The 12342-nt window shown below is 40.3% G+C and overlaps 1 protein-coding gene across 2 annotated transcripts in view; it reads right to left on the minus strand.

The window, feature by feature from the left end:
• Window positions 1-11134: 11134 nt before the first annotated feature.
• Window positions 11135-12342, minus strand: part of LOC146004740 (choline transporter-like protein 1) — a 73499-nt gene continuing 72291 nt past the window's right edge. For both annotated transcript variants that reach the window (XM_083143704.1, XM_083143705.1), the window contains exon 16: window positions 11135-11395. In XM_083143704.1, coding sequence (XP_082999830.1) covers window positions 11252-11395 — 144 coding nt within the window. In that variant the 3' untranslated portion in view covers window positions 11135-11251. The remainder of the gene's footprint in view (window positions 11396-12342) is intronic.

A 12342-nucleotide genomic window follows, 5' to 3' on the forward strand; every position in this document is an offset into this window, starting at 1 on the left:
GAGGTGTGTGGCTGAAAGGTCGACCGTGGTGGTTTTGTAGGTGGAGGAGTCGGCCAGCTGGCGAGTGGCTTCCGCCAGGTAATCTTGAGAGTTCAAGACCACCGTGGTGGATCCCTTGTCAGCTGGGAGGATTTTGATGTGGTGGTTCTGGCGGAGATCTTGAAGGGCTTTATCTTGAGAGGGATTCAAGTTGGGTTTGTTGTGGAGGTTGTCAAGAAATGAGCTGTCAGTGATAGTGGAGATTATGGCAGTGATGTATCTTTCCAGGGGGTGGTTGGTGGGCAGGGGGGTGGGTCTTGGGAGGATGGTGGGCAAAATTGGAGGAGGCTTGAGTGGGTTTCATTGGTTGTGGTCTGGGGGGAATGTTTTTTGCCCAGAAGTGTTGCCATCTGAGGTGTCTGGCAAAGGTGTGGATATCGAAGAGGAGACGGAATTCGTTGTTGGGAGTTGTGGGGGAGAAGGTGAGGCCTTTGGATAGAATATCAATTTCGGTAGGGGTGAGATTGTGGTTGGACAAATTTAGTACACTTTGGTTGTGTTGGGGTAGGTTAGGGTCGTTGGTGACCATGGGTCTGGTGGGGGTGGGTTTGACCGTGGGCTGGTTGTTTACCAAGGTGCGAGAATTGTGGGTGCAGCTTTGGTGTTTGTGCGGTTGTATTAGTGGTGCTGGAGGAGGGAGTAGTGGCAAGGGAGGATCAGGCAGTAGAGGACATGTGGATTTTGGAGTGAATTGTGGTGGGAGTGGAAGGGGTAGAGTGCAGCCAGCCTGAAAAGCCTGGCGGCAGAGGTTGGACAGTTTGTGTAGGTGTTTGTTGCTAAGGTCGTTTGAGATAGAATGCGCTGCATGCCAGAAAGATTCAATTTTTTGGTAGCATTCACCTGGGGTCAACAAAAGGATTTTTGTGAGGGATTGGATGTATAAGGACAGTTCCTGGGCGCGATTAAGCTGGGATTGGTACATGGTGTGGGTTAGCTCAATAGCAAAGTATCTCGCAAGTGGAAAAATCATGGGTTTAATACTAGGGTGCATAGCAGAAAAAGGCAGTTTGGGTGTGAGGCTTTTAGGTGTTAGGCCAATATCAAACATGAATGCAGGAAGCGTGCATGGGACATGGCCTTGGCATGGGAAACAATGAGGGTTCTAAGGCGGTTCAGTTGAAGTGAGTTGAGTGAAAGAATCTCAGCCTTTGCCGACTCCCACCTCCAGCCTCGTGTTAAAGCTCTGCCATCCTACCTCCGGGACACCAGCCACTTCCTTCAGAAAATTAACACTCTCCCACCATTACCTGCCATCACTATCCTTGCCACCATCGATGTTACTTCTCTCTATACCAACATACCTCACTCCCATGGCTTCTGCTCCATAGAATCCTTCCTCAACAACAGAACAAAACCCCACAACCCCAGCACTAATTTCCTGACCCATCTAGCTCACCTTGTCCTCACGTGCAACAACTTCACCTTCGAGGACAAGCACTATCTCCAAATCCGGGGCACAGCCATGGGTACCAGAATGGCCCCATCCTATGCCAACCTGTTCATGGGCAAAGTTGAAAAAGAGTTCCTGGATACCCAATCTCTCAAACCTCTCCTCTGGCTTCGTTTCATCGATGACATCTTCATGCTTTGGACGCATGGAGAACCTTCCCTGACCACCTTCCTAGACAAACGTAACCACTTCAGCTCCATCAATTTCACCTGGACTCACTTCACCAACCAAATCACCTTCCTGGATGTGGATGAACACATGAAGGAAGGACATTTGGAAACCTCCATCCACATCAAACCTACCAACCATATGCAATACCTACACTTTTCCAGCTCTAACCCGTTTCACACCAAGAAAGCCATCCCATTCTCCCTGGCCCTCAGAGGTCAACGCCTCAACACCTCAGCCACCTCCCGACAGAACTATAACCTCCGCTTACACCAAGCCTTGACCAACCGTGGATATCCTTCCACCCTGGTCATCAAACAAATATCCTGAGCTGCTTCATACACTCCCACCAAGAAACCTACCACCAATCCCCCTGCACTTGTCACCCAATATCACCCCCACCTCAACAAAATCAGACACACTCTACGTTCCCTCCTTCCCATCCTGCACAGTGATCCTGACACCAGAAATATCTTCCCCGACAAGCCCAGAGTTGTCTTCAAACGCCCTCCCAATCTCCAAAACATCCTGGTCCACCACAATCCACCTACTCACAATCAACTCGCACCTGCCCACAAATGCAACCGCCCGAGGTGCAAAACCTGCCCCATATTTGTCACTTCCCGCACCCTCCAGATCCACACTGCCACCGGCAAATTCACCCTCTATCCCAAAGGAACCTGCAACAGCTCTAACCTAATTTATATCCATCCTCACGTGCAACATCTGTGGGAGCTTCTACATGGGGGAAACATCCACAGCCCTGAACCTCCGCATCAACAACCACCGCTCCTCTACCCAAAACCTGGACTTTGCTGTTGCCATTCACACCAATCACCACAATATTCCTTTTAATGACTGCTTCCAGGTAGCGATCGTCCACTCCTTGCCCCAATCCACCAACACCTCAATACGTAGAAGATGGGAGAGGGCCTACATATCAACCATGAATGCAACCACACCTCCAGGCCTGAACAAGGCCACCCAGTAACGCCCCTCATCCCCTATCCTCACCCTCACCACCACCTTTTCCCAACCCCCCCCAACAACCACTCACAGTTTTTTGACAAGCCAGGCGAAAGAACCATTATTATAAATATTGTTTGTGGTACTGTCAACACTTTTTTTCCTTCGGGACCTGGCAACACTGCAGGTCATGCTTACTCTTCAATCTAGTCACTTATTTATACAACGTCTCTCTACTCCTGAAGATGTGATATACCATCACGAAAATTTGAATTTTTTCTTTGTCCGGTGAGTGTTTCCTCTCTCTTCTTTCACTTTATATATATATATATATATATATATATATATATATATATATATATATATATATATATATATATATATATTCACACACACACAGACACAGGGTGATTGGTAATTCGACCTATTCCTGGAAAGGGATAATACTAGAGCACATTTACAACAAATTTGACCCTATGCACCGGGGGGCGGAAATCAATGGGTTTCGAGTTATTGCAGTTTGTAGATTTTCGTGACATATTCCGACTTGCGACCAAAAAACTACTACACCCTGGGCACTTAATCGACACGTTGCTAACAGCTGACGAATGAGTGACTATTAGGGAAAAATTAATGCTCAAAATTCCCATACCCTCAGAAAGAAACAGTCATTGGAGCACAAGTCATGAAGAAATTTGGAAATTATCGTTTAAATCGAAGAGGATTACTCAAAAAAAAATGGTAAGACACTGAGCGTAAAAGTTACGGAAAAAACTTCCTCGTTTCATAAGCTCTCCAAAAGGATACAAATGTTGTCAACTGGCACACGGGTTGGGGGGAAAATCTTTGGTCGCAAGTCGGAATATGTCACGAAAATCTACAAACTGCAATAACTCGAAACCCATTGATTTCTGACCCCCGGTGCATAGGGTCAAATTTGTTGCAAATGTGCTCTAGTATTACCCCTTTCCAGGAATAGGTCGAATTACCAATCACCCTGTATATATCACATCACCTCCTTCTTCTCGTTTAAAAATTAAGAGTTGAATGTTCCCCCTAAGCCTAACCTGTTTCTATAATGGTCAATTGTACCCAGCTTAACTCATTTACTTTTCGTATGGGGTTTTAAGGGACTTTTGAATCACCCTCTAGGCCCTTATATATGACTTTGTCAACATGAGATCAAGAATTACACACACACATATATATACAGGGTATACACAAATGAATGGTGCAGTTATAAATGTCAATAAAGAAATTATTTTTCAACTTAGGTGGTTGCAGCAAACACTGTTAGAGGCGGTAACTGCCCTAGTTTTTGATATGCGAGTTAAAATTATCATTCTTCAATGTGGGCTCCCCTGGTCACACGACACACATCAACGCGGTACCCAAACTCCTTCCAGACATGGTGTAACATGTCCACTGTAATGTCTTGCACTGCATGCATTATCCGATCACGAAGTTGCTGGATGGAAGTTGGAATTGGTTGTGCATAAACCCTGACTTTAATAAACCCCCATAGAAAGAAATCGCACGGCGTAAGATCCGGGGAACGAGGGGGCCAAGGGAGAATATGATTTTTTTTTGTGGAAAATCCTCCCGTGATGGAGGTCATATTTGGAATCAGCGTATCAAAAAGATTGTAATTTTAACTCAAATGTAAAAAACTGGGACAGTTTCTGCCTCTAACATGTTTTTGTTTTCTGCAACCACGTAAGTTGAAACATATTTGTTTGACATTTATAACCGCGCCATTCATTTTTGCATACTCTGTGTGTGTGGTAGAGGGGGGCTTTGGTAATATTTTGAGGGGGAGACCACGATTTGTAAATTCGGCACTGAGTTCACCGCTTCTTCTTCTTCTTCTTCTTTCTCTAGCAGGTCTGGGTAGTCAAAGCCCGTTCTGCGACTACAACAATTTTCATTCCATTGCAGATATAGTCTTGCTAAATTTATTTTTCCATTTATGCTGTAATTTCATAACATTCGAGGTGAATGCCAACATATGGATTGTATTTATAAATATGCCCCTAGTAGTTTCAAAATTGGTCATCTATCTTGTAAATTTATAATCTGTGAAGTTTGCCATCTTTAATAGTTACTGTGTTGAATGCCCCGCACCTCCACCACGTACAAAAGCCCTTATACAGGGATTTTGGGATCGAACTTAGGCTGTGCCAGCCTAAAGCAACTCGCTTAGACGAGAGGTACGTGTGTGTATACAAGCAAAGGGGGCTCGTATTTGCACTTCGATTGACTGGTCTGGCAGGGTCAAGATATAATAGGAAAGGATGTTCGTTTGCCTCTGGTGTCTTGCAGAGATGTTCGTCTCGCTGATTTAGTAGACAAGGCACGATGCTGAAATGAAACTTCTTTTGGGGGCGCAATTCCCGCTGAAAGTCCTTACTTTTCGGTCGATATTAGACTATTATGTAGACAACTGTTCACTCGTTAACTTTCTGATTACAACTGAGGCTGAAAAATGTTCTCACCATCTATTTAAGGGAGATTTAAATTTCCGATCGTTATAGCCGTTGAGGCAGTTCCATCCTGCCGTTAACCGTGCTTCTTGCATAAGGCTGACGTTGCGTTATTTCAACTGATTTTCTTTGGATTCCCGTGTCAGCGGAGTTTTCAGATCCACTGAAGGTCGCTGGTGTATTATGCTTTTAAGAAGCTGCCCCAGCGCTTCAGCCGGACCCCTTGGCGAAGATATTAGTCTATCGAGTTATGACGCCGGGGGTCCCGGGTTCGAGTCACGCCTTCGGTGTGATACGTTATATCGCATCCTCAGAACACTTGATTCCACTGCAACTGATATTTTTGAATATCTTTTATCATTGCTTCAACCTTCCACTTATTTCGGATTTCTTCACTTCTAATTTTGTCTCGCAGGGTTACTCCACAAAAGTCTTATTTTTGAACATTTTATTCTAGTTTTAGTATCATGTTGACGAAATATCCATCATTCACTACCATGTATAAAGGCCAGTTTTTCTCATTTGTTTTCCAAAATTTATTTTCAAAACTCCATTTAATCTATTATATTTTATTAAATTTTTCTCAACATCTTCTAGGTGTTCGAACTGTGAAATACGGCTTCCCAAATATACAAAGCAGGCCCGTAGCGAGGCAGGGGCCAGGGGGGTCTCAGTCCCCTGGCACTGTCGTCAGCCAACTTGATATTAGATAAAACTATTTTGTATAATTTGTTTGCAGTGAAGACTCAAAATGTAGACAGCAGATATTATTTTTCTCAATTTGGTGAAGTCTAAATTCACATATCATGATCAGCAGCTATTACATTCGTTCATCTTGTTTATGAGCAGAAGTCGAAGTTTACAAGCCCCCTAATTACTCGTTAGCCCCACCTGGAGATCAATTCTAGCTACGGGCCTGATACAAAGAAGGATTTTTACCATTTATTATGATTTGTTCAAATTTGTCATGTCATAATTTGCAAGAATTGATTGTAAACTACTTGACAGATCGTCTTCACTTGCTGCCATCAAAATCTGTCGGCCTGAAAATAATACTGTTTGTAGTGTTGTGTTTCCGTCAATCCTGAGGACTTTAAAGATTTCCATTCCTGAATTATTTTATCAAGATGCAGGATAACAATGGAGAAAGACCACATCATTTTCTTAGTTTTTCGTTTATTTCAAAGGCTTCCGTTGTACTTCCATAATCTATTTACAGTGGCGGGGATTAGGGGGCGAGGGGGCAGTTGCCCCCCCCACTTTTCACCACTATTGTCCCCGCACTATGTTAAACCTTATCTACAAAGGAATATATAATGTCTTTGCCCCGACAGTTAGGCATCTTGCCTCCGGTTTAGGAACCCAATTGCCGCCATTGTTCACTAATGTAACTTCATAGATGCTTTTTATTGCATTTACTAAATCGCCATAGTGGCAGAAATGCAAATACAATGTTTTACAAGGGTCCATCCTGATATTGTAGAAAATCTGATGACCCGTCTAACGAGCTTCGACATTTCCTTTTGATTCTTAGAATACTTTGTCGAAGATATAATTTTTGTTTCATGCGTGTTAGTTTCTATGTGATCAACACCCCGATAAAATCTTTGCGTGTATTAGGGACACTTGGACACTTGTGTCCATATACTCTCTCCAAAAATGTATTAATTTAGCTATACTGTGTAGATAGTTGCCTGATTTTATCGTTGATTTTGTCTACAGATAAAACAATTCGTGAGAATATCAGTTGTAAAACAAGCCTTTGTCACGCAAATAGCTCACCAGCGTATACGGATAAAAATAAATCGATGAAACAAGTTAGATCGTTCCGTTTGTAAATAAACATAGCTTCAAATGAATATATTAACATAGGCGTCACGGCGGAGGGGGCAGTCTAACTGGTAAGTCGGCCCCTACTGCCTTTGGAAATCGATATTGTTCATGTGATTTCAGTGGTGGCTATTCGCGATTAAAATTACCACCTGAGCGCTAGTGTCGCTTCCAATATGGCCGCTCTACGTAGGATAGATCTTTGTTTACATTCAGTAGTAGTACGTAATAGCAGCGTGTTGTCATTGCTGGTATGGAAAAAACGTTTAAATTACGCGTTATATTTAAATATTGCGAATGCGATGTGAATTCCAGGAACTATAACGAAGGTGAAGCTGTGCTGAGAGCGAAGCATTTAATTATAATAATAAAAATAACACGGAAAACGGAGACCAAACTAATGTATACGCACTGGTTTTTCAAAGCGGTGCTGTTTCATCTGCACTGCACCTCGGTTCTAACTGCCTAACTGGGGCTCTCAGAAATGATTTGAAAATAAAGCAATTCATCTCTATTGCAAAGCTTGGGCAGGAAATAAATGTAAACATGCCGTTGCATTTTTTTCCCCCAAAGAGGAAGGCTGTTTTAATAACAACACCGGATAATGATAATAATAATAACAATAACAACAATTTCATTGAGGCTATCTTCAGTCTTCACTAAAAATTGACTTACTTTCTCAAACTATTTTCATCTTCGCACTTAATCGACTTGCACCTGTTCCAAATTACATACATGATACATTGTTTTCGAAAAAATGTTATATATTCATAAAGAACAATTTAAAACATATTTTCATGGCAATAAAATCATCTTTCCGAAAGATCATTTCGGAAAATAAAGTGAACAGACTTGTACATTCTTTGTAATTTCCTTGCCGCATTTCAGTTATGCCAATCTTGTCACTCAGTTCTGTTTTCCCTGATTTATTTAAACATTTCTTTTTTTGTTGATTCCACGGGGTGGAAAATACATGGAAGCTTTTCACTTGTCCTGAACCACAAAACGATTTAGAGCAAAAAACTGAACAGTATACGTTACTTTTTCGCATGTTCCCCATGCTTTGAACGACTTCAACACGGCGAAGCGCAGCGAAGTGTCCTACGTGGAGTGGTTCCTGGAAATCTCACCAGATGGCAAGAACAAATGACTTTCCCTTGGTACATAAGGTTTAACATAGTTCCAAAAGTGGCAAAAGTGGGGGGCAACTGCCCCCCTCCTAATCGCCGCCACTGGTGATTGTTGAAACAACCCTTTTTTGTTAAGAAAAAAATGTACACAAATAAAATAATGAATATGTAAGTTTATGTGCAGTACATTGATATGGGAAAAACTGAAGAAAGCTATAATCCCAAATAAATAAAATTAAATAAAATCCGTTAGCAGCTCACTGCTGATAGTGACTGATACTAAAATAATTCCACATTTTTTCTCGTGATCTTTCAGATTATGAACTGTTTTGACTACTACTACTAGCAACGGGAACTGGAAGTAAAATTGTGATCTAGGATATTTCTTAACCGGCCCACTTCAGAAATGAAAAAGTAATGCAGGAAGCAGGGGGGCGAGGGGGACACCATTCCTGGGGCTAGGAAAATCTATGTACAACACCCCCACCCCTACTTGCGTCACTCTCACCGTGTTAAATCTTTCCTAAAGGCACGACCCCCCCCCCAAAAAAAATATTCGGCGCTGACCGAGCATGGTGAAGACAATTAGGAATATATTTAAAAATAATTAGCGTTCTCCGGTCTCGAAAGCCAGAAGATTACTAACTATGGATTTCGACATCTTTTCAACCAATGAAAAAAGCATCTTCGCAAGCCTGACCATTATGGAGATATGGAGTTTAGTTAATTTCATACATATCGTCCGTTTCGAAGATGTGTGATTTATCCAGCTTTCACACAGCAGAGACGCGCGACACAATCCCCTCCAGCCAATGACGTATTTAGGGGGGTCCAGGGGGTCTGGACCCCCCGAAAGATTTATCAAGTACAAAAAATAAATAAAGAAGAATATATTCGTTTAGCCGTTGTTGTATAATTTCCTCTGAACTTATTGGAAGACTAGGATTATATTGGGACCATACGGCTTTGAGGGACAGGATGGACGTATTTTGGAGGGGTCCAGGGGTCTGGACCCCCTCGAAAGACTTACCAAGTACTAAAATTAAGTAATAAAAATATTAGTATTTGTTGCATAATCGACGGTTATTAATTTCCTCTGAACTTTTTAAAATTAGAAACTTTCTTTTCTCCAACAACATGTGAAATCATTTTTGTTATTCGATAAATATTGAATTATTCATCTATTTGACATTAATTTCATTGCCAGAGCACTTGCTTTTATGTAAATTATTCCGATCTTAACTAAAGGTAAGCTATGTAATGAATATGCGCTGTTATATCTCTATTCTTATAGCTACAGTCTCTTTACCTACTCGTGTAATAATAATATAATATTCATTTATGTATTATAATTAGTATTAATTTCATTTAATATAATTATTTTAATTTAAACATTATTATTATTTATATTATTATTATTATTATTATTACTATTATTCCTGAGACACTTGGTTCGGACACCCCCGAAATATATTTCTAGATACGTGCCTGCCTCCAGCGTCTAAGACCCTCTTTAGACGAAAGCATTTCTCTTAACATTTATGCCAGGATAAAAATGATATCGTTTAAAGTGAAAAATCGTATGGCATTTCAGATGCCATGGCATATTTCATGGCATTTCTCAAGGATAGGATCCGTCCTATTTCCGTAACATTTTTCGTGGCATAACCAATCAGAAGCGAGCTCTAGGTCACGAGTGCACATCTAATGGCGGCCGCGTAAGATGTAAACAATGTATCACTTCACATTTTTAAAAGCCGATAACTATTGAACCGAGAGGAAACGTTTCCCTTTAAATAGTTTTAGGTACAAATCAATGGCGCTGCTTAAATATATAGTACTTTATAACATATACAGTACACGTATAGAAGAATATTTCAGTTGTTTCAATTGTAAACACCGTGCACTCAGCATAGATGGTGTAACTCGACGCACTGTAAAAACGACTTAGTCAAAAACGAGTAACTTTTTGACTAAACCCAGTACTAAAAATAGCACCAACCCGATTTTTGTCAAAAGTGACTACATGCATTAGTCATTTCATTTCAGTGAGTTATATAGTCAAAATGTAAGAAATCAATTTAGTCACTTTTTGACTAAAATTTAGTCAAAATTGAATAATCACCTCTCCTCAAGGCTTAGGGTGGATTTATTCATTTTTGACTAAAATGTAGTCAAAATTGAATAATTATTGTTTCTCAAACCTGACCTGGATTTAGTCATTTTTGATTAAAATGTAGTCAAAATTGAATAATCACCTCTCCTCAAGCCTGAGGTGGATTTATTCATTTCTTACTAAAATGTAGTCAAAATTGAATAATTATTGTTTCTCAAACCTGACCTGGATTTAGTCACTTTTTGATTAAAATGTAATCAACATTGAATAATCACCTCTCCTCAAGCCTGAGGTGGATTTATTCATTTTTTGACTAAAATGTAGTCAAAATTGAATAATTATTGTTTCTCAAACCTGACCTGGATTTAGTCACTTTTTGACTAAAATGTAGTCAACATTGGTTAATCACCTCTCCTCAAGCCTGAGGTGGATTTATTCATTTTGTGACTAAAATGTAGTCAAAATTGAATAATTATTGTTTCTCAAACCTGACCTGGATTTAGTCACTTTTTGACTAAAATGTAGTCAAAATTGAATAATCACCTCTCCTCAAGCCTCAGGTGGATTTATTCATTTTTTATTAAAATTTAATCAAAATTGAAAAATTACTGCTTCCCAAGCTTGAGGTCATTTTTTGACAAATTAGTCAAAATTGAAGAGAAACTACTTCCCAAGATTGAAATAAATTTGTTGTTTTTCAAGTTACCTGTAATCCAGACCATTTGCTTGAAAAGTGACAACTTTATTTCAAGATTGAGACTAAACAAAGGAGCACCGTGTAAAGTACTGGAAGCATTTACATAGCATTTATGCCAGCAAAAATGTTAAATAAAATGTTTCCGTCTCATGCCGGCTTAAGGCAGTTTTCGGCCCACAGCGCCAAGCGACACGAGTATTTCACACCGAAGTGACAAGCGACATAAAATGTTTATTGCAAAATAAACATAATCAGTTACCAAGAGCAATAATTTAATCTGACGTAGATGCATGAAACATATTGTAATTTTTATCACAAGGCATAATGTTGCTAAGTCGTTTTTAAGTTACTGCTGTGAAAAATAAAATTTGTTTATACATCTTCAAAAGGCTTAGGAGATTTGGCACCAGCTTCGTCAAAACTGGGACGTGCAGTTGAGGCCTTCTTGCTTGAATCTTTATCAGGCGAAGATGGAGTGCTTGATTTGTTCTTTTTTCTGCTGTTGTCCATGAGTTCCTGCCAATAAAATATACTTCACTAATACAATAACGATAAAAAGTCACTGGAATGGCAAAATGAACAGTATCAAGTTTATTTTGGATTTTTTCTTAAATATTAAGAAGCAAAAGGGGGGAAAGTGTACACACCTTCAACATTAAATGAATGAATTTATGAAGTAAAAGTTTTGGGTGCTTCGACACTTGAGGCCATTTTGCACACTTTTACGGGGAAATATCCCCTAATATAAAATTCTGACCTAAAAAAATAAAACAAGGGGTATAAAAGCGTGGCTTTCCGTTTCGACCAGTACAGAAAAACTTGTTTTATTGACCCAAGTGATAACACACGCCAGAACGGAAGTACACGCTGCAACCGAATTGCGCACAAATCTCACTGACCTGTTTTGCGCACAGATTTTGATCGAACGTTGCCACTTTGATAGCTTTAAAGTCTGTGCGCAAAACTGTTTCTTTCTTTAGGCAAGAAGAGAGAGAGAGAAATTAGAAATAAAATAGTAAATCTCATAAGGATTAAATAAAAAATATAATTTGACCAGTAAATGTAGCAAGTCAAGATAGGTTATGGAAAACATAGCAAAAACATGTGTAAGTCCACGCACACACAAACACAACAGAAGTGAGAACGGCTTGAGAACATTTTACATCTGACAACATCGCCTCATTTTTTTGTGCGCAATCCTGTACATTTTGACACCTTGTCAACGGCTTATCAGATTCCACTGATGTGCGCAATCCGGCTGTAGCCGAAGTACCATTTCGCCCGTTACCGTTTAAAAGATGGTTTGAGTGTGAAGGGAAATCAGGTGTGGGTTCCAAAGGGGAGCCTTATCGCATTGTTTAATGCATTAATAACAGAAATACAGACACATGTACATAAGAATCATGGACGTCCGTAGGATTTTCTCCAGGGAGGGGCAAGGAAGGTAATTTTTTCCAGGGGGG

Source organism: Lepisma saccharinum, chromosome 22 (assembly GCF_977018435.1).
Source record: "Lepisma saccharinum chromosome 22, izLepSacc3.1, whole genome shotgun sequence".
Classification (NCBI taxonomy): domain Eukaryota; kingdom Metazoa; phylum Arthropoda; class Insecta; order Zygentoma; family Lepismatidae; genus Lepisma; species Lepisma saccharinum.